Source organism: Chelonia mydas, chromosome 3, assembly GCF_015237465.2.
Source record: "Chelonia mydas isolate rCheMyd1 chromosome 3, rCheMyd1.pri.v2, whole genome shotgun sequence".
NCBI lineage: Eukaryota > Metazoa > Chordata > Testudines > Cheloniidae > Chelonia > Chelonia mydas.
Genome location: NC_057851.1, coordinates 4,358,581 through 4,385,084, shown reverse-complemented (window position 1 = coordinate 4,385,084; position 26,504 = coordinate 4,358,581). Strand labels below are relative to the sequence as shown.

The window sequence follows — 26,504 nt, the reverse complement described above, 5'->3', positions numbered from 1 at the left end:
TTTTTGTGGGAGTGGTGGGTGAAATTCTGTGGCCTGCGTTGTGCAGGAGGTCAGACTAGATGATCATAATGGTCCCTTCTGACCTAAATATCTATGAATCTATGAATCTATGATAGCTGGAAAACATGAGCAGCGCGCCCCCCCCCCCCCAATCTTTAACTAAGAGGCAATCATACTTAAACCACCATGAGCAGTAAGACATCATTTACCATAAAGTGCTCTATCTACCAATAGTTCTTAATGGGGTGGGGGCTGTGAGCAGGTTTTAGGGGGTCTCAGAAGCAGGGCTAGCATTAAGCTCACTGGGGCCCAGGAAAGAAAGCCATAATCTGAGCCACATAGCCTGGGGCTAAGGGCAAGTGCCCTGCTTGCTACTCCCTAATGCCAGCCTTAGGTTTTATTGGAAGAAAAACAGTTGTGGCACAGGTGGGCCTTTGAGTTTTTATAGCATGTTGGGGGGGCCTCAAAGAAAAAAGTTTCAGAATCAACTAAATGAAGGTTAGTTCATACTTCATTGGCTGTCTACAGTTGCAGACCCATCAGTGGTTACTGTTTTCAAGGATCTTTAGTCAGAAGAGCTAGAAACAAATTGTGTAGATTTTTGACTACAGCTTTGTAACAAGGTGAGGACTCTCTGGTTATACAACTTCAAAATACAAATGTACATTCTAACAGAACTGTATAGAACAGGCTGTGAAGAACCTAGAATGACAAGCATTTCAAGTGTAGGCCTGTTACTTCAGTCCAGGCTAATTATATGCTAGTAGCCATAACAAAAATGAAAGAAGTGGACACAAGGAAAACAAAGATAGCAAAACAGAAATTAAAGCCAGAGCATAAGGAGAAAGATGTTTGTACTCTGGTAAGGCCATGAGTCAGGTGAGTTTTATCAGAGTTGATGAGCAGGTTGTGCCAGGGCAAAAAAACCCAGTATGCTTACAAAGGTTAAAATAGTTGAAGACATTTAAGCAAATCAGTCCACCTAGCTAACATCCTAGGAAACTAAAGTAGTAATCCACTGCATTTAGAAACCTGACTCAGGAGCAGAGAGAAGTGGTTGACATACCATCCTTAGTAAAATACAGATATTGGTAATAGCATTATCAGTTTAGAGAACAAGCCATGCCTCAAAACTAGTGAAAGATTATATCTGGAGGGAAATAAATACATGCCAATTTCAATTGGCAGGGGCCAGGAAGAGTAGTCGGACTGCACTCAAATATATTTATAGTTAAGGGGAGATGTGATACTAGGGGAGGTAAAGACCAGACCACACCTGTTTCCTGGAGAATAGCATGGCAGTGAAACTAGGGATTAAATGGAGCCCATAAAAGAGAGTTTCCCTCTGGCTCCTTTACATGAGTCCTCTAATGCAGAAAACTGTTGCAAGAAGTTAACACTGCTGCTGCTTGATTTGTCAGTGGAAAGGTGGAGACCAACCCTGCAAGCCAGAGAATGACTAATTGAGTGACTAGGAAAATTTACATGGGATTGTGAATTCAAAGGGGCCACTGGAGCCTTAAAATAGGATAAAGGAATTCATTTAAAAAAAAACTTCTTCTGAACCCAAGATGCAAGTGTTCATCCAACTGCTCGTACTTGTAACCTTCAGAAATGAGGCACCCAATTAAATTTCAGAGGACTTTTATTGAACAAACTATCCATATCACCACCACCACCAGTGCAAGAATACTACTGAGTCTGTCTACAGCAAGATTTAGGATCAATCTTAACTTTAATCCCTGAGCAGCAGGTGGAGATTCTATCTGAGCATATCTAGACTAAGTTACTGAAAAATACACCCTTTATTCACATTAATAGTCCCATTGACTTTTGGGCATAAGGGGACCAGGCCACAGCTACACGTGCTTTACATCCGCTCCTGTCTCAGGTAAGTTTTAGAGCTGTGTCAGTAACAGCAACCAGCAGGTATGTTTTGCTTTATCTTCTGTTCACTGCAACTCCCACTCTGGAAAGATACCATATAGGTCTAGAGTCCTCACCCAGTCACTTGACTCCCAGCATGCAACTTCCAGCACCAGGTATAATCTATATCTGCAACATCCCTGGACCACTGGTATCTCCCTCAGCAGCACAGAGAGCAGAACACTGGTCTCCAGCTGTACCAAAGCAAGTAGCATACGTATAAAGTTTCAAGATTAGCTGGAGTCTCCCTCATATCCTGTGGTATGAAGTAGCCAGACATTTATGCAAGCCAAATCTAACTCAGAGAAATCTTTATATTAATATAATTATTTTTGAAATTTACAAGTTATTGCAATAAAAACTTTAGCTTTCAGAACATTTAGAATCAAACTTGGGTTTAGTTTCATAAAGTACAAACATTAAAATACAGAACACAATTATGTACAGAAAGTGACATTCTTTTAACTCCATGCCTTTTAACTTGATCAAGCAGCAAGAGTTAGCACTCAGTAGGAATCTAAAATGGAACATGGCTGAATAAGACAATTAAACATGAAAATTGCTTTACATTTAGCAAACTAAACAGCTCCAGTTCAGTTTAACTGTGATTGTTTGGAATTGGTCTTAACTAATAAAATTGTAAACAAGGAAGTTCGGGGTTTGGCAGTATTTGGTTGCAAACAGCTTGCCATCTGGTGTTGGGTCAGAGAAGGCGATTTCATCAGTGCTTAGGTAACAACCATACATGAATGTGTTTCTGAAACAGATAAGGACAGTTATCAGTGCAGTACAAGAGTTTGGTTCTGCCTCAGTATTTATATGGCTCTTATTACTGTAATATAAATGCCTGTGTTTTGTTCCCTGACCTCTTCTATACTTTGACAGCATTTTCATTATACACACTTTTTTCCAAACTGGGGGAAGCCATTTTTGGGTAGAGAATTTACTCCATGTAATTTGACATAAAAAGCAGCAGCACCGGAGTGATTACCATATTTGAAACAGGAGAATATAGCAGGTACAGTACTAGAGCAATTTTATTCAGAAGTTTGGTGGTTTCAGATTACCAATATCACAGCCAGGATTTGATAAGTGAAGTTCACCATAGTAATCTGTTAAACTTGCTCTGTGCATTCGCACATTAAATGTATACTGGAGAACAGCTGCTTGGAGGCATCTGCAGGTCAGTGACCAGAAGGATGCATTTTAAAACAATCAGCAACAGCTAACCAACTAAGATGGTAACAGTTCTCAATGAAAGAGAAAATCCATTCATTTCATACTCCCTAGAAATGTGAAGGTTTCCAACCACAGAAGCTACTTACCAGGAATAAACTGGTGTTTTAAGAAGCTGAATTACAATAGACATGTGAAATACAGACTGCAATGGCAGACTAAGTATTTATTCATTTTGAAGTCTTACAAATTCTCAGAGTACTGGGCCAACATCAACTGTTAACTTAGGGTTAACAAGCAAACAAAGCCCATACCTATTAAATGGTTCAGAGCCTATATTCTATTTGGTTCAACGTGAAATAATCCCAACCCTGAGCATACAGGGTGATGTTTTGAAAAGTGCTCAGCCTTGGCTAAACTCTGCTCTCATGGTGACTTCAGTGGAAGCAAAGTCTGGCCAAAGGACAGCACTGTCAAAAATCCAAGCCACAATACTTACATGGTTCTATGCATTTCTATTCCACCCACCACAATACCACCAGGGCACAGACTGATGTCGGACTAAGTGCATATTTCAATCTGTTCAATCAGTTCTTTGCACAGTGATATGAACCTCTCAGACTTGCTGAATGACATTAGCTTACACCTTTCCTAAAAACATTTACTTAATGTTTTTGCTGTGAGCACTTTCTTCCCCCTGAAAATAAACCAAGCTGAAGTCTTCTTCCCAGCATGTGTGCACCCATATTAATGGCTTACTTAGCAGTTTCATTTTGGGAGAGGCATCCCTTTTCCTTACCTGACTACATCCACCATACGACGTGCAATGCCTCTTCTCCGCATCAGGCTGAATACCCAGATTCTACTGATCCCACAAATGGCAGCTTCCGGCTTTATGGAACAACGCCAGGCACGATGGTGCTGCAGGACATCCTGATTAGGGGACTGCGGAACATTAGGCTCAGACAGCACTCGGAATGCCTATCAAGGACAAACACTAAGTCAAATGAGTCTCTATCCTGAGGGAAATACGGAAACTCATGCAGGTGAGTTTGCTGCTGTAACACCAAAGACAATCAACTATTTATTACGCTGGTCCTCTAAAGAAAGGTAAATGGTTACATAAACCACCTTTACCCAACATCTGAATTCAGTTGAAGGTACACTGAATGGAAGATTTTTGCACCCATCACTAACAACTTGGTTAATTCTTGTCACTTGCATTTTCATGATGGTGAGAGTGTAGAGCTCTAAAACCATCCAGCCAACCCCATTTCCCTGCCCCCTTTACAAGGCCAGGAGACAAGGCCAGGAGTACCTGTGACATATAGGCTTAGATCAATGCTAACAACCCCAAGAGTCTGAATGCAAATTTTCTTTCATCTTATACAATTAAGATACTATTTAGAACACATACCTGCTTGATTTGTTCAGCAATTAAACAACCAACTATCTTCCTTTCATTGGACACAAAAAAGTAGGTTTTAATCTTGGATGGGCAGCTTAACACAATTTGTTTAAATCCCAGTTCATTATCTACAAGTTCTCGCACATCTTCTGCCTATAGATGTTAGGACAAGAGGTTCAGAGATGCACGTAAGAGTCTAGGATAGACATAGTTTGAGTTCAGAGAAGTAATCGATTTCAAACAGGGGGCTTGTGCACCTGAATGGAACTCAGTGATCACCACAATGGAAGTTCACTGTCCAACTGCAGAGCATCTAGCAACTCATTAAAAGCACTAGCAGCTTGTGCCAAATACATAGTTTGGTAGGTGTGCACTACTGTGAGATTTATGCAACTGGAATAGTCTCCTACGGAATGGTAGAAGGTTCATTGCTTGATACATTTGAGTAGACAAGCCTTTATGCTATTGTGGACATTCTTCCACAGGCAGAAAGATAGTCTCTAAGAGACTCTCCTCATCCTTTAATATCTATGCAACATGCAGACCGTTGTCTTTGTGGAAGATGGGAGCTCAGCCTAAAGTCATGGGTGAGGGAGTCATTGCACACTGACACATGGCTCACATGGTAAAGGCAGCAGATTGGTATTCCCCACTCCATGACTGACAAGATGTGAGGGGAAGGGCCCAGCCAAAACTTAGCCTGTGACTTGAATCACAGGAGTTTTGTTAACATAGCAGCAGCTGCTTCTCACTAGCTGCTATGTGGACTGATTCCAAATCAGCTGAGACAGGTTTTCATTGCTTTTTAACAAAGCACAGTAATAACTAAGCCACACAGAAAGCCAGCAACTCTAAGCAGCACTAGTGCCTTATACTAGGCAGACTCCAGGACTGAGGACTTCCCTCTCTATTTTAGGATACTCTGGTCTAATGTATTCCTGCTCACTCCGCAAATCTCTCTCCTGGGTTTATACTGCTAATCACCATACTATCCATGCACATAAACACCCTCTCTCAGAGCCACTGGGCTTCTAAACAGTGTTACTTTTCAACAGCACCAAAAGAAACCCACTGGGTACTTCCAGCACCTCAGGTAGTTTTACTTCAACAGAATCTAGAAAAACAACATACACAACTGTATGAACATTTCTTTTAATAATCAATTTAGCTAAAGATTTTCCACTTAGTGTGAAAGTTGTGTGTTTCAGGCTGGATTTTACAAACAATCTGGAGCATGGAGGACAAGCTCTTAGCAAGTGTTTTTACAAGAGGGTAGCAAGAGCAATGTTCCAGAAATGACAGTAACCCAAAAGTCTGTTCTTACCTCAAGTATCTTAGGGCCAGATTGTGAACTACTTACACTGATGAGCAGTCACTCACACAAGTAGTCCCATTAACTCCAGTGAGACTACTCCCGTGAATTAACTGCTCATGATTGTGAATAAGAGAAACTGGAAGACTAACATGGCTGCCATAAGATTACTTAGCTCCAAGATTTGTAAAGAAGAAAAGTGTTTAAACAAAAGTAGGTATCAGCCCTATCTGCAGTGAGGTGAGTGACTTGCCCAAGGTCACAGAGGAATTCTGCGGCAAAGATGAGACTAGAACCCATATCTCCCGCTTCCTGGATCTATGAATTGGCCACAAGTTCATCCCTCCTCTAAGTATTGTAGAAACCAGCCATGTTAATTCCTTGCAGAGTGATCACTGAGTGAGAGGTTGATCACTAAATAGGATTTCTCCTGACAAGTGGGACACAAGTGATTATTTAGAATTAATATTGTAGTAGCACCTATAGACCCCGGCCCTATCATGCTAGGCACTGAACAGACAAAGCTAGAAAGAAATATTGCACCTTTTTGATGGCATATTTTGGATCATCTGGAAGGACCAAAACCATTTTCCCATCCCAGAACTCTGCTACCACACGCTCTTTCTTCCAACCCTACCACAGAGAAAAAAAGAAAGTTATTTGCCAGGAAGAAAAAAAACAAAAGGATTCAGCTAAGGCTTCTTTAATACAACAGACTCCATAGTTGTAATGTGAACCCTCACAGTTTGCAGGCAGGAAATCAAATCCGTACATTAACCCGTTAGCTCACATATGTCAATAAAAGGCAATTGCTGGAATAACAGATAAGTAATTTAATTTGATCATGTTATTTGGATACAAAATCTTTGCCTAGTATAGCTTTAACTCTATACCCAACAATAAGTGCTACTTCAAGGGTTCTTTGGCAAAAGCATCAGCCATTGCCTTACCACATATTTAATTCCCTCAAGGAACCTCTGGTGATGCTGGATGTGTTGGGCTTCATCCTCTGGGCTGGCAGCTGTATAGATCATGCCACATGATTTGCATATGATGGCACCAAAATGCTTCTGTCCAGCATCCTGTCATTACAAAGGAAAGTCAGAAGTGTCAGAGATGACAGAGGATAAGCTTTTGTTTATTTATAGATTATTCAGAACTGTACGTAGCACTTCACATATTCAAGGCATATAATGAACATAATCTCTACAGTATGCCCTTCATGAGATAAGTGCCATTGTATGGATAGAAACACTAAAGCACAGAGACTGAGGGAATGGCATAAGGCCACAGACTGAGCAGGTGAGCAAGTGGCAGGCCTGGGATTATTTAGCCAATTCCATGGTCATTCCTCCAGACCACAGTGCCTCCTGTTTTTATATCAAGAATTCACTAAGTCATTCTGTATTTGTTGTGGTTTTTTGGGAAGGCAATGCGGAAACAAGGAATTAAATTCCAAGAATTTTTTAAAAGTAGATAAAATTAATAAAGAACAAACTGTAATAAAAAATGCAGCTCTAAATGTAAGGCACAATGGGAATCCATTGTTGGAGTTCCCCAAGACCTCAGTTCAATTCCAGGCTCATCACTCAAGTTCCTCTATATGACATATAGCAAAGGTACACTGAATTGATGAGACTCAAACACAGGGAATTGGCTTCTTCCTTTACATGGTACATTGCATCACATTTTGGGATTGCCTTGGTTACTCTGTAGGAACCAATCCCTGTACAGCACGATCTGTCCACGCACTGCCCATGTACGACTTATTTTTTACCTCATAAGTCAGAAATGTAAAGATCTTATCCATTGTTATCTTGCCCACTGTAAATGGTTCCCTGTTGTTCACCCTTATCTTAACTAGTACAGACATTCTGTTCCCAGCCTGCTGATCCATTTACCACCCTAATCCTGTCTCCCAAGAAATGAGGCCTCACCTATGTCCAATTACTCATGTCAAGCCAGGCCTATGTGCATTCAGGTGACTTAGCTTATTGCAAGTGACACATGGGGCTTAATGATGCCATTCAGTCGCATACCATTGTAAGGCCAGGACTTCAAAGGGAATGAACTATATACACAGGACAGCACTAGGTGAGGATTTCATCCCTCATATCTGTTATATGAAACCCTCCATTGGTTAAATGGGGTTGCATTTCAGTCACAGATAAACTCCCAGGTACAGAATGTTTTAGACAACATCCCTACTGTGGTACTGTCCTTCATGACCCTAGTTGTCCATTAATGTGGCTGCAGCATTATGCTGGCTCTGCTCAGGCAACAAATCACGCAGCAGTGGGAAACAAAGGATTTCTGTGTCAAGCAAATTCACTCCTATGGTATCCATACAGGCATTTTTAATAGCAAATTCTACGTTTCCTATTTATTCACAGATATAGTAAAGCTTTAACCCCAAGTAAACCTTAGAAAAGAGTTTCACAAATAGTGGCACAATCTTTACATTTGAAGCTTTGGAGACAGATTTATACAATTCATTAGAGCTGTACATATACAGTGTTTGAGATTTATATGTAAGGGAATCTAGTATTGGTTAGCCTGAAAGCTCATTTCACTACTATCACATGGTAGCGCAAGCTCCCCTAAGAATGAGTAACAGCCCATAGAGGGATACTCACAATGATCATCTGGTCTTTAAAGTCTTTGCTTAGGTCTTTTGTTTTCTTGCTGGTTTTCTGGAAGGTATGAACCATTTTTGTCGGTGGGCTGAATCCCAGGGGAGAAGCCAGATCATCTGGGAAAGGCTGTGGTCTGAAAGTAGTTTCAGAGTTGCATCTGAATTAGTCATTTCACACTCTCAGTCAGATTGAACACTGACGTGACTAGCTCCCCAGAACAGACCAGCAAAGGAACTCACGAGATGTGTGCAGGTTAGTTCTTCCTGTTTCAAGAGACCCCATACTAAAACTGATAGTAGGAAGCTGGACTGATGGCAGTATTGAGATGCAAACAACCAGGGTTCTAAGGGCTGCACCAAAAAACAAAGTCAAGGCTTTGAGGAACAACACTGCATCTAGACTCTAACCCCAAACCTGTAGCTCTAGAACTGTTCAGATGTAGGCTCTTGTATTCTTCCTCTAGAAGTGTTAAATCTGATCTCAAGGACACTCCATACTGCAGATATGAGTCAACGGAGCTAAGCTGCCAGGATTCCTACTCCTTACATTCACTGTGGATGGTGGCTCTAACAAGGTTGATGACCACTGATCTAAGTGTTCCTGTGCTCAGAGGGAACGAGACAATGGGTGGAAGCCCTTGCTACTCCATACACACAAACACGGGAGCATCACTCCCTCTCTCATCCCCCTTTAAGAAAAGGAACATGAACTATGAAAATGTTTAAGGCTGGGGCATTAATCATACAAAAAGTTGGGACGATATCTTTGAATGCCCCAACAGTAACTGTAACTTGGTCTCTCAAGCACATCCTTCACATGCCCTATAGTACCTGAGACCACCTCTCCCCGAGTTCTGCTCCAGCAGTGGAGATTATCTGAGATTCTGAAATAATAGGTACCAGATTTAGATAAAAGAATTGGAGGCATTTTCAGGGAAAGTCCCTCAATTCTGGGACTCAATTCTCCATTCTGGTCCAATGGAGACAAAGTTTTGCAAACTTTCAAAATAAATAGTAAGGCTAACAGAGGGCTTGGGTAGATTCAGAGAAGATCTGGAAAGGATTGTTCATGAGACTATTGATCCAGATGGAGTCTTTATATGAATTTTTAAAAACATTTATGTGAGAGACTTGCTCTTTGGAAAAGCACATATTAAAATTGTTAATAAATAAGTGGTGCTTTATAGAATTACCTTTAGTGCTTCAGCTACACACAAGCTGGCAGGGTTACTTTAGGAACTACCACTTTAAATTTGCTAACTGTTGTACAACAGCCTTAACATGGGATTAACAGAGATAAGCACTGAACAGTTTTCTAGGTTTGGATGCTCAGGAGAGTTCCCAAGGCAGAAAGCTAAAGTATAGTTCTAGTAGAAAAAGTTTCTACTCATCTATTCCCAAGAGACAGTGTAGGAGGTAATAGCAAATCCAAGGCCATATTTTAGTTAATCACAAACACCAGGATTTCGGCATATTCCAGAATTCCATTTGCATCAATATGGAAGGTATTTGAAAAGCCCCCACAAGGGAGCAATGTAAATATGTAATCAGATCTCTCTCTCACACACTCTTAAGTGGCAGAGAATTATAAGTTTGACAAGTTATTTGGGTTTTTTGGGGGTTTTTTTTTGGCTCTTTCAGAACTAAAACAATTTTTAAGTGATTTTATGTTCACAACAAATTCTATGAGAATGTTTTGATTACTAGCAATCTGCTCCAAAGAAAGATGATTAAATAAGACAGAGGGATTAGTGGTTTTTGTTCTGCATGGGAAAACAGAACATTTCCACTGGAAACATAATATGGCAATGGATTTGTCAAACAAATAAGTCATCAGAGTCATGGACACATTAGCATGAGCATATTCTACAAGGAAGATTATTTGCAGGGCTGTACTAATCTATTTAACAGCAAAAGGTGTTCATATTGTTACAGATAATCACACAGATCAATCTTATAAAGTTATGCAATATAATGAAGGGCAATGCTAAAGGCCAGTGCCCAACAGACCTTTGAAACACACGCTCAATTAGATAAAGGTTGGGTTAGAACAAAGGGAAGAGCACGAACAGAAAACAGAAGCTTCAATTCTTTTCACATCTGCGTGGCAACTTTTATCTTCTCTATCTTGCAATCCCCTTTTTACACAAAAAAGATGGTCTGAACACCAGTGGTATTGGGTATTATGGAAAGGCTTATCAGTTGAGAAACGTTGACTGTACCATATCTGGTATAACCACATCATATTCCTTACGCAGTTAAAGATTTAACAAGAGACAACACTTGAACCCAGTGCAATTATATTAGATATATGAACTTCTCAGATGGTTGAAAGTTCACGGGGTCTTCCATATAGTACTTCCCAGTGTACCAGATACCCTCACATTTCTGGAACAGTCATATTGCTAGCATTAATCACTACAATATATAGAAAGCCACACTACTAAAGAAGAGCAGCAGAAAGGTAGGCTACCAAACTGACATGAAGTTTAAGAAGTGACAGTATTTTAGAATGGTAGCCTTGTTAGTCTGTATCAGCAAAAACAACGAGGAATCCTTGTGGCACCTTAGAGACTAACAAATTTACTTGGGCATAAGCTTTCATGGGCTAGAACCCACTTCATCAGATGCATGGAGTGGAAAACACAGGAGCAGGCATAAATACATAGCACATAAAAAGATGGGAATTGCCTTACCAAGTGAGAGGTCAGTCTAACGAGACAATTCAATTAACAGTAGGATACCAAGGGAGGAAAACTAACTTTTGTAGTCGTAATGAGAGTGGCCCATTTCAAACAGTTGACAAGAAGGTGTGAGTAACAGTAGGGGGAAATTAGTATGGGGGAAATTAGGTTTAGGTTTTATAATGACCCAACCACTCCCAGTTTTTATTCAGGCCTAATGTGTTGGCGTCCAGTTTGCAAATTAATTCCTGTTCTGCAGTTTCACATTGGAGTCTGTTTTTGAAGTTTTTTTTGTTGAAGAATTGCCACTTTTAGGTCTGTTATTGACTGACCAGAGAGACTGAAGTGTTCTCCTCACACTTGGTAAGGCAACTCCCATCTTTTCATGTATTTATACCTGATCCTGTATTTTCCACTCCATGCATCTGATGAAGTGGGTTCTAGCCCACAAAAGCTTATGCCCAAATAAATTTGTTAGTCTCCAAGGTGCCACAAGGACTCCTAGTAGTATTTTAGAACATTCACATGGGCAAGTTACACAAGCATTCTGGGAACTGTAGTTCAAATAATCTCAGTAAACATGACTTTACTTCAGAAACAGGAACTATTTCACTAGTTTGAAACTTAATATAAGATAGTAATAGTCAGAGATGGAAAATATTACTAGGTTATCAAGTCCCTCTGCTAAGGCCTGATATTGTCTTCCTCCATTTCACTAGACAATTTTTATTATTTATATTCCAGCAGTATATACAGGACCCAACTGAGATCAAGGCTCCACTGTGCTAGGCTAGACAGATTCACATAGCAGACAATTCCTGCTCAGAAGAATTTATAAACTAAAATGACAAGTCAGACAAAAGATGGGGAAAGTAATATTATCCTCGCTTTACAGATGGGGAAAATAAGGCAGACAGAGATTAAGTAATTTGCCCAACATCACACAAGTAAAGTGTGGTAGAGCCAGGAACTGAACCCACATCTCTAAATTCCAAGTCTGCAGCTTAGCCCAAAGAAAGAATAGTGTTTCGTCTTCCCTCTCAAAAATAAAATCCAACACTTTCATATCTTAATGATGGCTATTTCTCAGCCCTCACCACATCTCACTGGTAAAGAGAAATTGTTTGTTATTTTTGGAATTTATGATCTCTTATTTTTTAAAATCTGATTTTTGGAGGTATTGCTCAAACTTCTGTCTCATTCTTGGAGAGTGTTCGAGTAAAACAGACATACCTTGCTTTGTTGACTGAGGGTGTACTGAATATGGGATAGACAACATCTGCTGAAGGGGACACTGGAAAGAGTCACACAATTTGTTAGTATTAGACACAATGACGATACAAAACATGTGGGTATCTAGAAAAGGGGCCTAGGTGAACCAGTAGTTTCAAATGATACACAAGCATGAAAAACTCTGAACTCCCAATACTCAAGAGTTTACATTAGCATTAGAAAATTTTTGGTACTGCAACAAATAAAACCCACTCAATATTTTTATATGGAACTTGCTATTTTTGATCCAATTAACTATTGACAGAATATCCTGTGCTTTATGCTTTGAAAAAAAACTGTTGCAAGCCAAGGGTCAGGGCAAACCAAATCTCCAGTAGAACCTTCACCAGGGAACATGTGAAAATTCTTATTAGAGCAAATTGTTGCATCAATAGCTTAATAGTCTTCTGCTATTAATAAAATTATGTCTAACACCATTTCTCATAACCCAGACTTTCCCAACTTGTGATCTCATAGCTAAAGCATACTCTGTATTCATGGTTTCACAATCTTAGAGAAAGTGTGATGTCACAAATTCAGCACTAGACTTCACTGCAACAGAAGAAATTTCAGTCCCTTTTTAGCAAAATTGATGAGGAAAACAAAGTAAAAAAAGGTAAATATTGTCCCACAAGGGTGGAAGACCTTCTTCATAATTCAGCTGTTGGACTGCCTTTAATTTCCATAGCATTTTGACTATATTTGCCAATAGCCAAAGAGCAGCATTTTTCCCTCCCATCAGATTCCACATCAGACACAGAAAACAGATAGCAATACAGAGGCAAGCCAGAAGAGAGGCCTCAACAGTAATTTTATAATCAATCCCTTTAAGAAAAATACTCTCTATGAAGTTGAACTACATGATTCCTTACTTAGTGAATTTGGGACATAAACATGACAGGTGCCTAGACCAATACAGCTGCAGCATTATTTACCTTTATTATTCTCTGTTGGAGACTGACTGAAAGGAATATTCTCTTGATCGTCGAACTCACGGTTTATGGAAGATCCAGCTTCATCCAAGTTCTGTAATACAGATAAACATTCTCAAAGACCAAAGAAAAACTGTCAGCTTGACTTAGTTTCCAGTTTGCTAGTTACACAATCTCACGTAGCTCAAGTGCCCAGGGCATAGGCCAAATGTGGCCAAGGATATTCTGAAATGCAACTAACAGCCTTTATCCTCTTCAATACAGAGACGTGGTTTGCAGAGGCTAGAGGTTCCACCATGTAATGCTCCACCTTGAGCTGAACATTACTGGATAATACTGTATGCTGAAATCTGCAGTCTCATGGGCTGCACCTCAGTATTGAAGGAGCTGCTTTTTTGGGGGCGCAAGTTATTTATGGCCAGGTTTGCGGCAAGTTGTCAATGTCCCTCACGTGGCTTTCTACTGCTTCTAGCTGCAGTTCTGTAGGATTATTTCTTCATTTCAATATTTTTGGTATCCTGGTCCTACACAGGTGTCTGTAATTCTGAAACTGCAAAGCCTTTGGGAACTTCCTGCAAAGATTCAACGAATGACCATGTTAGATTGATTTTTACCTTAAACTTCTGCCCAACTTCTAGTTTCTATGACAACTAGAACATATTAATCCTCCCCTCCCCGTTACGAAAACCATAATCCCATGGACAGCCACCAATTAAAACCATCAAGTCAAACAGGAGCTGTTTGAGACTAGATCAAGGCACAAAGTTGGCCTATAATTTTGTGATAGCACATCCAGTGATACAAATTCATTTCCATACACCCAAGGCTTCTGAAAATGCAGTTTATTATCCTAAGAGCCTGCAACCACAGCAGGCCCAGCTGCTTTGAAGTTATATTTTTTATTTTATATGCAAGATTGTTGACCTACCCAACATTTGTATTTTATTAATGTTGTATTGTAAAAACACGCTGGCAATCAAGTAAGGAATGTGATGGATACATTAATACAGTACAAATGAACACAGAAGGCAATAAATAGCTCTTTATTAAACCAACACAGGAGCATAAAACACATTAGTCCAATAAAAGCTAATACTCACCTTGTCTATTGTTTCCCTTCAAGGACCAGTACAGCTATGAAAAAGCATTCCAATACCACTTATCCTCTCCTCCAAACACCTTTTAGGTGCCAGAAAATAGAAGTAAAATGTGAGATTAAGTAAAATGAAATAGGCCCCAAACCTGGTTTGCATTAGGTATTTTATTGCTCCACTCTTCCATTGTCAATCTTACCTGTGGCATCTATACACTGAGTTAGAAACCAGAACCTATCTCCAAAACGAAACAATTCTCTAGCAACCCACAAAAGTAAGACTTAGCGGGAGCTAATTCATCAGTGTTGATTTTTGAGAGCCATTTTTAAATTTAAACCATTTGAGTGCTGAACATGCATTTGATTGTCATACAAGGTATGTTTTTAAGAGTCGTACGCTTACTCTGTCCCTAGAACTAGAGGCCCCACTTTTCAAAGGCCTAGTGATTTTAGGTGCCTCATTGTCTGAGACATCCTAAAGAAGCCTGGCTGGAAGTGCTCAGACCTATCTAAAAATTAGGCCCCTATAAATTGTCTCAGGTTGTACACCATAACACTGATACATCCAAAATCACTAGGCACTTTTGAAAGTTTGGGTCAAAACATTTGGTCATTTTGAATTTCACCCTTCTTTATTATGCAACCACCTCCTCGCTGGTCTCCCTAATACCCACCTTACTCCACCAGTCTATTCTGCAGACAGCACCTAAAATCCTTTTCTTTGCCCGCCACAGAACATAGAATCATAGAATATCAGGGTTGGAAGGGACCTCAGGAAGTCATCAAGTCCAACCCCCTGCTCAAAGCAGGGCCTAATCCCCAACTAAATCATCCCAGCCAGGGCTTTGTCAAGCTGGGCCTTAAAAACTTCTAAGGAAGGAGATTCCACCACCTCCCTAGGTAACGCATTCCAGTGTTTCACCACCCTCCTAGTGAAAAAGCTTTTCCTAATATCCAACCTAGACCTCCCACACTGCAACTTGAGACCATTACTCCTCATTCTGTCATCTGTTACCACTGAGAACAGTCTAGAGCCATCCTCTTGGAACCCCCTTTCAGGTAGTTGAAAGCAGCTATGAAATCCCCCCTCATTCTTCTCTTCTGCAGATTAAACAATCCCAGTTCCCTCAGTCTCTCCTCATAAGTCATGTGCTCCAGCCCCCTAATCATTTTTGTTGTCTTCCGCTGGACTCTTTCCAATTTTTTCACATCCTTCTTATAGTGTGGGGCCCAAAACTGGACACAGTACTCCAGATGAGGCCTCACCAATGCCAAATAGACGGGAATTATCAGGTCCCTCGATCTGCTGGCAATGCTCCTACATATACAGCCCAAAATGCCATTAGCCTTCTTGGCAACAAGGGCACATTGTTGACTCATATCCAGTTTCTCGTCCACTGTAACCCCTAGGTCCTTTTCTGCAGAACTGCTTCCTAGCCACTCGGTCCCTAGTCTGTAAAAGTGCATGGGATTCTTCCGTCCTAAGTGCAGGACTCTGCACTTGTCCTTGTTGAACCTCATCAGATTTCTTTTGGCCCAATCCTCCAATTTGTCTAGGTCCCTTTGTATCCTATCCCTACCCTCCAGCATATCTACCACTCCTCCCAGTTTAGTGTCATCTGCAGACTTGCTGAGGGTGCAATCCACGCCATCCTCCAGATCATTAATGAAGATATTGAACAAAACTGGCCCCAGGACTGACCCTTGGGGCACTCCACTTGATAAACATGTCACCACATCTCTTTGAACCCAAGCCTACACCACCCTTCTTCAACTTGGTTCTGAATTGTACTGTACTTTCTATCCTTCCCACTCTCAGCTTCACATCTTCTCTGATACTACCTCCTATGTCCGAATTCCCACCCTGTCTCCAAGTCTACATACATCAAGCCATCTTTTACCAAAAGAAAGATGCTCTAAGCTAAAAGTTTCTGCCAAATCTCATCGTGCATTCACTTTTCCATCTGTTTGGACTTAGATCCTCTCAGAACATCTCCTTTCTTGTATAGCACTGAACAGAGTGCCAGTGCCTAATAAGTTATTCCTGGGGGAATTCTGTGCCAAAAATTAAAAATTCTGCATGCAATATTTTAAAATTCTGAAAAATTCTACATATTTGTCAAAATAAACACAATATAATCATACAACTTCAAATTATTTTGGTAATTTTTTTCAAAATATCTGTCAGCAAGTATGTTTGTAACAATACAGACAGCAAAAAAAATTCAAAAAATGTTTTTGACAACTAGATTCCTTACTAGGCATATTAATACAGAACTTTGAGTGATAATTCATTTAAACTACAATCCAAAACTGTATTTCCCGGATCCCTCAAAAGTGTTGCAACAGCTTGGGGAAGTTAGGGGTAATGGAGGAGCTGAGGGAGAGGGAAGTAATTGCTGGGAAGGAGCCTGGGAGTGAACCTGGAGGGTTGTTGGGTATGGGTGGGAGAAGCACAGAACAGGTTTGTTTTTGTTTTTTTGCGGGGGGGGCGGGGGGCAGGGGAGTGATTGTTAGGGAGTTGGGGAGCCTTCCCTATGCAGACACTGGCTGACCCCTAGCTCCCATTCAGTCAGGCACATCTGCCCCATCCCCATGTGGCCCTGCACCCCACTTCCCCCATCCCCATATGTCCCAGCAGCCCCCTCAGTCCCTTCCTCCATCCCCCCCACACCCCTATTCCCATTCAGCCCCTGCCCCAGTCTGTCCCTCCCACTAGCCCTTCTGAACCCCAGTATATGTGACCCCCCGCAGCAGCCCCGTGTGCTCCGCTCCATCTCTCCCTCTCCATATCCTGTTCCTCCTAACCAGGCTCCATGAGTAGGCTGCTGTGAGGAACGCAGCCGGCTACTACTGCCAGTGAGACCACCTGCTCTCTGTTCTGGTGCCACAACAGCCTCTGGTGGGCCAGAGGTGCAACTGCAGCACCTCTCCAGCAGAATGTATTTTCTGCAGAGAAGAAATTTGTGGGGAACAATGGTGCAAAATCCCCCCCGCCCCTTTATCTTATACTGAAGAGCCACCATCCTCAGAAGCTACAAGGTTAAAATATTTTGGATAGAGACCAGCTCAGTAAATCTATTGTTACTGCTTCACTTAAGCATAATAAGATTGGGTTTAATCTCACCCCCTGGGCTGGGGAATCTGTAGAACCAGCACACAGACTCTACAAGGAAAGGAATTACGCTAGGGCAATCTTTGCATTCAAGATTGGAGTTCATTTGTAGCATTCCCAAGTCACCACTCAGGCCTCACTGGCTACCAGCAAGGGTACAAACAGAATCCTCAGGACCCAGAAGAAGTCTCAAAACAAATCTGGAAACAGATTTGTTTCTTTGCTCAATTGTTTGTTTCACTTTGACACTGAGGCTAACAAGGAAACATCTCAAAGAGAGTACCTTGGCAGGGACCTTGGGAATTCTGGCTTCCTCTGGAGACTTGAGCCTGATCTTTTAGGATCAGATAGGGTATGCTACTTATCAATTCCTTGGAACTGCAGAGAACCCATGGCTTCGCACACCTCTTGGTAAAGTAAAAACAAACAGTTGTGATTATTCGATGTCCCTTCCATTTTATATTATGCCTCTCAACAGAGTGCTTTTTTAAAAGTGAAGTCAATATTTTGGAAATGCAATACTTACTGGTAGACTTAATTACCAGCCTAATTAGGACATAAAGGGGATATAAGTGTAGACAGAGTGCATTAAAGGTAGAGTACAAAGAACAAATATATTGTGTTTGTGCCCTTATTGTTAAGATTTATGTAGCCAACCTGAAAGTTCCCCAACTACCAAATCATATTCCCCCCCCCTCCTTTTATTTTTAAAGGCATTACAATTTCAGGTCTTGTCTACCCTGAAGGCTCTATGGTAACCAATGGTCAAGTTAAATGACAACACAAGACTTAAGTGACAAAGCTGAACAATTAAAAGGGTAAGAGATTTTTAATCTAACAGTTTAAGCCTGCATTTTTACTAATAACTATGCAACTCTTGCACCAAGTACACTTGGGAGAAAGGTTGGCTTTGTTGAAGATTCAACACTGGCCCTTCTGTTAAAGTATGATACAGACAAGGAGAATGCTCGGACTATAAATCTGAGCCTCAACGAGTCCTCCAGCCAAACAAGGAAGTTCCACACTTCATATTCCTGATATTTATAAGGTTTTTAAAAAAGCAGATTTTTTAATTGACTTTTATGCTGCATTAAAGAAAGCAAAAAAGGGTATGAATCCAATTTTACAAAAACTCCTTTTGGGTAAGCTTTCCTCTCAGCTAACCTAAACCTAAACAGCAATAGTGACCAGTAGATGGAACAAAGCAGCAGTGAAGAGATGAGAGTTCAATTCTCAAGACTTCTGTGTACATTTACATATGTCACTCGAAGTATGGATTTAAGTTATTAGTTTCAGTGCTGCCCTACTCCACAGCATCCTGCATCCACATGCTCAGGAATTCAAACCCGCACTGACAAAGAGCTTTCTAGTTACTGCCTGAGGTCACATGAATCAGAAGAAAATCTTTAAGGAATATCTTTCTTTGATACAACTCTCAAACATGCCTTACTTAAAGTACCATACACTTTCCCTGTGCCTCAGAATGATTAGAACTAGCAATGCAACTTCATCCTTGCTGAACAAAGCAAGTACACACTTTTAATATACACACAAATCTTAAGTGACACTCTCCATGCTACTTACCAGGTTCCTTGTATCAGTCTCCTCTGGAGTCAAAGGCTTTGAGGAATCAGAGCGGCTGAATGGGATCAATTCAACTTTCTGCACTGAGACCTTCAATTTGTGAATGACCTTCTTTTGACTTATGTTATTGGCCAATTTCTCCCTATCCTCCTCTCTATCTTCATTCCCTTTCTTCTGGGGCATACTTGCACATTTTGATACCTCACTGGCCTTGGCAACTTCGTTTTTATCATCTGAGTGAAACTCTGTATCTCCTGATAGTCTCAGCTGGTCACCCTCTGCTGCAGAACTAGAGAGAAGCTGGGAGGATTTAAGGCCTGAAGGCAGCTTTTTAGGACCAGAATGGGATTTCTTCCCAGTGGAAAAGAATGCTGCTCCCATCTGGAGCTTCAGCAGGGGTTTCATTTTCATGCTTAGGACTCGGAAAGGACCCTCCATTTTCTTTTCAATTGGGCGAATAATGTTCTCCTTTTCCACAACAGGTTTGACAGGGGCTATATCTATCTTGGCTTTCTTAGAGTTTCTTGGTAAAATCTTGGTGTGCCTAGAATCAGTCTGACGTTTGGATGTTTTTGAGCTTGCATTCCTGATGAGGTTCATATTTCCCTGTACTTTCTCCGTCCTATTAGCAGTGGGGAGGTCTCCATCGTTGTCCCTCCAACTAAGAGGGCGGCTTTCATTTACCAGTTTCCTCTCCAGTGGGGTAAGGTACTGCTTTTCTTTGCTGTAGAAGGATGCCGCAGGCACAATGGGCTTGTATGGGGAACCAGATTTTGGAGATACTTTACTCAGGAACTCCCTACATGCTGTCATTGGGATGCTGGCTATCTGAAGTGGGGAATTATCAAGCTTCCTTGACATGGAGGATTTCAGAGAGGAAGCCTGGTTTTCTTTATCCTCATCACTGAATCTAGGTGGCCATTTTGTTCGAGAAGCAAAGGTCCGACTTGTAGATGTCTTGACTGGAGACAGATCCACGGTGATGTCCATCATCAATTTTTTTGCTGGAGTCCCAAGTGCTAAGAACATGCTACAAAAATAAAAAAATAAAACAAATATTTTCCCTCTTCTACAGATTGGAGAATCCTTCAGGCATAGTCAAGGCTCTGTTTAAGTCACACTAAAGTTTTTCTTAAAACAGTTTCCTCTATTGGTAAATAATCACAGAACCTATCCAGGGTGTTCTGTTTTTTTAAACCACACTCACTGTAGTATTCAAGCACCTTAATAAAGAGCTGTATACTACCTTCCATCTACAGTTTCTATAAACGTCACTGGGACCTGAAAATATGGACAGAGGGCAGCACAGGGTCTACGATTTTTCCCCTAACAGTAGTGACAAATAGATCTCTTTGCCTGCCTGTATTAAAGGCTTGGCCTACACTTAAAAGTTAGGCTGACAGCCACCTCGGTCAGGAGTGTGAGTAAAATAAATCACATCCCTGAGCGACACAGATATGCTGACCTAACCAGCAGTGTAGATGCCGCTGTGTTGACTGAAGGATGCTTCTGTCAATGTAGCTACCGTCATTTGGGAAGGGGGTATTGCTAGACGTAAGGAAAAACCCCTTCGGTCAGCTACCTCTATGGTACAGGGCTATGCCAGCATTGCTAGTGGCGCAGCTATGCTGCTGTAGCATCTGTAGTGCAGACAAGCCCTTAGAGCACAACTGCCATTTTACTTCTTTATTAATCATAAGCAGCATCAATTCTGCCACTAGAGCTCCAAGAATAATATTTGACATCTTATATTCCCTTAAGCAGAGAAAAAAATATTGTAAATCTTCCCCACTTGGCTCATTTTAGAGCAACACTCAACCTAAATCACACTTCCAAAAATGTTTTTTCTTCAACTTGTTTTGAGTAACACCTATGATTACTACAACTAAAAGAACAGAGGAAAAGTTACATTTTCTTTTATTTTTGTATCCTTTATGCATTTGGCAGATCATACTGTGTACAATTTTCCCTGTTTTTGCAAGTCTTTCACACAGCAATGAGAAAAACATGAATATGTCAGAGCAAGTTTACTACCTGAAACTACTTTTAAACTTGTTTTTTTAATGTCACTAAAATTCCAGTAGCTAATGTCTCTTTAAACATGAAGTCAGTCTGGCTTCATGCAGGCACAAAAGCCTAGCCCTGCAGAACACAGTGCAGGACTGGGAGCTTAAGTGTCGAAATTTAAAACCAAACAAAAACTACACCATTTATATTCCTTTAGGAAAGCTGTAAAACAGTTTCCAAGTCACTTGATCCAATGTAGAACTACCAATTCACTAATCTCTCTCCTTTTAAAGTATCTTATACATTTACATTTCAAAATTAAATAATGGAACCATCTTGTGACCTCATTAGGGCTGGGAGTGAGTTTTGCAGTTTGTAAAAGTTATGTAAATGTACAGTACTAGATACAAGTGATTTCCAAGTAAGATAAAACCATCCCAGTACAAACCAGTGTGTTGTTGCCCCATTAACCCAGACTTACAGCAGACAGTTTAATCTTTTTATCATAATTTTTAAGTCTATATATTCATATTCAAATTATAGTCATAATTTTTAAGTCTATATATTCTATTAGATGTAGAATCTTTTACAGCTTAGGGTTTCTTTCTACCTTAAATAAAGCTGTCAAGCTGCTCAGTACAATACATTTATAAAGTATTATGCATTACTAAAGAATGAAAAGGCCACTTAAGTTATTGCATCTCATAACTTTCCCCCCCATTTTATAGTAAAAGCATTGAGGGAATTAAAACATTTCTTCTGTTCTCAGTACATGAAGTGAACCATTAAATAATTTGTTTTCAGTGTAATAAATTGCAAAGACAAGATTATGAACAGATAAACACACCTATCAGAGCTAGTAGAACTACGATTTCTTTTTCTTGGAGTAACAGCTGCCATCTCAATAAAGTGCCTGAAAGTTAGAAGACATTTCAAGATATAATTTATGAAGTTATATTACACAGAAATATAACCATATTATAAATGATATAACATTCACTCTTTAAAATAGCCTTAAAATATCTGTAATACTAAGTAAAAAAGTTAACAAGCACACGCATACCAACCTAAAAGGGCCACTTTCCATTGGTTTCTAGAGCAAACATTTTCTTATTTTTAAAGAAAGAACATTTAAAGGAAAATGACTATTCCTAAACCTAATTTCCAAAGATCTTCCATCTCCGAAATATCATGGCCCATTAATCTCAAACTTTCCCGAAAAAAGCCTTCTCTTGGCAGGGGACCGCACATGAGAAACTTTAGGCAGAAAGGATTTATGAAGAAACCCTTTTGAGGAGACAAGGAAAACAAAAGGCCCCATCAGTACTGAAGCTAAATTAAAGTATTAAAGGCCATTTCTCATGTGCCATCTACAAATACATTAGTGTACCGCAATATATGTTTATTGCATAATGCCAGCGTGCCTAAAAGTCTTTTACATAGTTCATTGATTTTGGTATTACATGGCTATAATAAAGACAGGAATTTGGGGAGACAACATAAATAGGGCCAAACCATTTTACAGCAATGTTTAAACGGCAGTTCCCAAATTTGGTTTAAGCCATAATGTAGATGGAGTTACAATGAAGCTGGAGAAGTCTCTTTACATTAGCTGACCCTCATGGAACAAAAGAACTGAAATCCCAGCTCAGACAGTGGTCCCTGTAGTCAAGCATCCTATCTTCAGTGCTGTACCAGATGCTTCAGAGGAAGGTACAAGAAACCTAAATAAGGTATAATTGTTGACTAATCTGCCAATAAGAGGAGTTTCCTCCTGACCCATGTCAGTTAGCAGTTCACTTCTGCCTGGACGCATGAGGGTTTATAATCTATGTAATAAAAAAATTGCTATCCTAACTAATAGGACTCTGGATATGCTCACTATTCATATAAATATCCAATCCTTTTTTTGAATCCTGTTAAGATATTGGCTTCAAACATATCTTGTGGCCAAAGGTTAGTTATGCATTGGGTAAATAAGAATTTCCTTTTATCCGTTTGAAATTTATTGCTTTTCAATTTAATTTATGTCGATTTGCTCTTGCCTTATGGGTAAGGTAAATAAAAGTGTCCAATTTACTTTTTCTACACCATTAATTTTGCATATCCCAGTTTGTCTTCTCTCTAAACTAAAAAAGCCTTACTATTTCCCTATGAAAGCTGGCCAGGCATCTAGAGAGTGAAAAACTACCAGATGAGATTCTTACCCCAGAGAGGGATGGCAGCATTCTGCATTTATCACTTGCTCTTCCCTGCTCCACTATTTGATCTGAAGTTGTGAGTTACTTTGCAAGCAATCAGTGCTTTACAATGCTACAGAGCCGCCAAGACCACTGCTTGCAAGTCTATTTTTTTCATTTTTTGAAACTTTCCTTCCTGAACACACATAAGGGCCAGAAAATTATGCGCAAAATAGCTAAATATGACCACAACCTTCCACTTTCTTTGGGCACAAACAGAACAAAATACCTTTTTTTCCTTCTTTACATGGTCACCCAGGTCAGGTCCATAATGGGGATAGCAAAACATGAGAGAGGAAAGGTATGCATGAGTGATTTGTTGTTATTATTAATCACAGTAGCAGCTAAGGATCAACCAAGAACGGAGCCCCAATGTGCTAGGCACTGTATTAACACAGTGGCAGACAGTCCCTGACTTGAAGAATTTACAGTCTAAATAGACCAGACATACACATGGGGGGGGGGGGGGGGAGATTAGAACACACCAGCAGAATGAACAACGGCTACATCTACACTGATAGCAGGGGTAGACTACTGGCACGACACGTGGTAGCTACACACCATAGGGAAAGGCTCTGGGGGGAGGGGGGGCATGAAGAGAGGCAGTAGGACACTACACTGCTGAAAATAGCAGCATAGATGGGGGGCATTGTTTAGACATGTAGAAACATGTAGAAATCCCACGTAGGTTATACAACCTGGAGCATCAGGCGTGTAGCGCATACTATTCTACTAAGCCACCTCTCCCCATCTACACTGCTATTTTTTGCCAGGCTAGCTGAGCATGAAGTGCCCATACCTTGCAGGCTGTGTAGGCATCACCAGTGTGATGGCAGCAAACAGCACTTCAGTGTCAGGATTGGGGGGGGGGGGGGTTTGAAGGGGGGAGAATTAGTAAGAAAGAGGGGGATCAGTAGAAAGAAAATGGGCGGGGGGGGGGGAATGGGATCAAAGCAGGAGAGAAGAGGATGAGGGAGGCAGGGGTCGAACTAAACGGAGGGGAAGAGATGGGGGGAGGGGGCTGGAGCAGACAGCCAATCAGCAGAGGGCAAAGGCCCCTCCAAATGACACAACACTCCCGGAGGCTCCCTGTTCTGGCTGCTTCTAGGGGAGTCTCTGGCTGGCTCCTCCTGCAGCGTTTCCTCAAGGCCCCCGCGTGGGGGGGGGGGGGGGCGGGGGAGCAGGTGCCAGCCGCCCCCCCCCATCAGCTCAGAGAGGAAGGGTCGCCCCTGCACAGTCCTGGGGGGCCACTGGGCGGGGCTCCAGGGCCTAAGCCGAGCTCTGACATCAGGGGCCAGGAGCCCTGCGGTGGGGACTGCCCCTCCCCCACGGGGCATTGGGAGCCTTGCCCCACGCTGCTGTGGAGTGTGGCTGTATGGGTGGGTCGTTTCCCGTGCCCTAAGGAGCCGCACGGGTAAGGCCCCATCCCCCCCGGGACGCTATTTATCTGGGACCCGTAGGGCGCACGCAGCCCCCGGCCTCAGGCGGGAGCCGCTGACCTCAATCCCCGAGACCGCCGCTCTTGATGCGAGAGAGGCCCGGGGTCTGCAGCTCCAGCCGAGAGGTCCAGGCAAAAATCACCTCAGCGCTGCCGCCAACCGCCTCTCCTTCGAATCCGCGCGGGCTCCGGCGCGCGCGCCCCCCAGTCCCGCCCCTCTGCCACGCGCCCCTCGCCGGCCAGCCCGGCTCCCATTGGCCGCACCTGTCGTCATTCGCCGTCCCTCACGTCCATTGGCCAAGCTCTTTGCTTGCAGGCACGCCCCGGAGGCGTGAGGAGCACCACCCCCACTACCGCCCGCCAGCCAATCAGAGCTCTGGAACGCACGCGGCGCGCTCAGCTTCCATTGTCAACATTGGCCCCCACCCCTCGCTCAGTCTCGGAGACTGCAATTCCCACCATGCACTGCAGGGGAAAAAAGGCGGCCTTCTGCGATGAAGTCCTGTCGCAATGCTTGCCGGAAGCTGTAGTCCTCTTGCGTCACAGCCAGAGCGAAGCGGAGCATTGCACGCTGGGAGTGGCACTGTGAGCAGAATAGAGTGTTGCATGCTGGGACTGGTGCGGCCCTAGTAACCACAGTCCAGTCCCATGGAAAGCCATGGCGTGTTATAACATGATCCCTCCCACATGTTAATTCTTCTGTGGCAGACAACCTCTTTAATCCACTGCAGATCAGGCCTCAGTCTTACTGAATGCTTACTGACTTCCTATCGATTGTGACTTTAGTGCTGTAATTCAGACTATCAGTCTAGAGATGAAATTCCAGTGTCCTGAGCCATCCAGCCCCAGGAGCTCCAAAATCTGTTAGCATTTACAAATTTCTTTCTTCAAAAACTTTGCAGACTGTTGCCTTTAAAAGGTTTCTGTTAGTCTGTATCCGCAAAAAGAAAAGGAGGACTTGTGGCACCTTAGAGACTAACCAATTTATTTGAGCATAAGCTTTTGTGAGCTCACAAGTGGGCTGTAGCTCACGAAAGCTTATGCTCAAATAAATTGGTTGGTCTCTAAGGTGCCACAAGTCCTCCTTTTCTTTTTGCCTTTAAAAGATGTCCTTAACTATTATTAGGCTTTTGTTCATTTGATTGCTGTGCTTATTAGTGTTTGAGCATTTAAATGGTCCCACTCTTGCTCAGAAATTTAAAAAATGGGAGGTGAATGGTGGTAATTTCCAAAATAAAAAACAAAATCCATCAATCCAAAACAAAATTGGAAAATAATGTTGCTACATGGGGCAAGAATGTTGCTGCATTGTTGAGAGGAACAGACAGGAAAAGATTGTTGTTTGTAGTATTTTTGTAGCCCAGGATATGAGAGCCAAGGTAGGTGAGATAATATCTCTTATTGGACCACCAGAAAGTTTGAAAGCTTGTCTGTCTCACCAACAGAAGTTGCTCCAATAAAAGATGTTACCCCACCGACCTTGTCCCTTAGAGTATGTATTAATTACTTATATTAATCAATTTATTCCATCATGTATTTATCTGTAACACCATTTCCAAGACCTGAAGAGCTCTGTCTAGCCAAAAAGCTTGTCTCTTTCAGCAAAAGACAATGATCCAATAAAAGATATTACCTCATTTACCTTGAATCTGAGGCATAGATTGTGTCAGACTGAAATTTGT

General features: G+C 41.6%; 1 protein-coding gene across 7 annotated transcripts; it reads right to left on the bottom strand.

Moving 5' to 3' along the window:
- Positions 1-1,068: 1,068 nt before the first annotated feature.
- On the bottom strand, positions 1,069-25,454 carry ESCO2 (establishment of sister chromatid cohesion N-acetyltransferase 2). 7 transcript variants are annotated; one of them, XM_037893759.2, is made up of 12 exons: positions 24,884-25,013; positions 23,614-23,625; positions 21,992-22,057; positions 19,138-20,167; positions 13,349-13,439; positions 12,375-12,435; positions 8,459-8,591; positions 6,773-6,904; positions 6,366-6,455; positions 4,520-4,663; positions 3,902-4,083; positions 1,069-2,683 (listed from the first exon to the last, which is right to left on the bottom strand). In XM_037893759.2, exons 3-12 carry the CDS (start codon positions 22,042-22,044, stop codon positions 2,551-2,553), a joined length of 2,049 nt encoding a protein of 682 aa, XP_037749687.1. In that variant the 5' UTR covers positions 22,045-22,057; positions 23,614-23,625; positions 24,884-25,013; the 3' UTR covers positions 1,069-2,550. The 7 variants fall into 7 exon arrangements, with proteins under 7 accessions (XP_037749687.1, XP_037749688.1, XP_043397962.1 ...); XM_037893760.2 differs by having other exon boundaries at positions 24,966-25,000; XM_043542027.1 differs by lacking the exons at positions 23,614-23,625; positions 24,884-25,013 and adding an exon at positions 25,256-25,454.
- Positions 25,455-26,504: the final 1,050 nt, after the last annotated feature.

Coding starts and splice junctions, on each gene's coding strand:
- ESCO2 (XM_043542027.1), bottom strand. CDS start 25,284: ATGGTGGGAATTGCAGTCTCCGAGACTGA. Junction 13,440..19,137: donor AGACTGATACAAGGAACCTG/GTAAGTAGCATG, acceptor TCTGTATTACAG/AACTTGGATGAAGCTGGATC. Junction 6,456..6,772: donor TTGAGGGAATTAAATATGTG/GTAAGGCAATGG, acceptor TCTCTGTGGTAG/GGTTGGAAGAAAGAGCGTGT.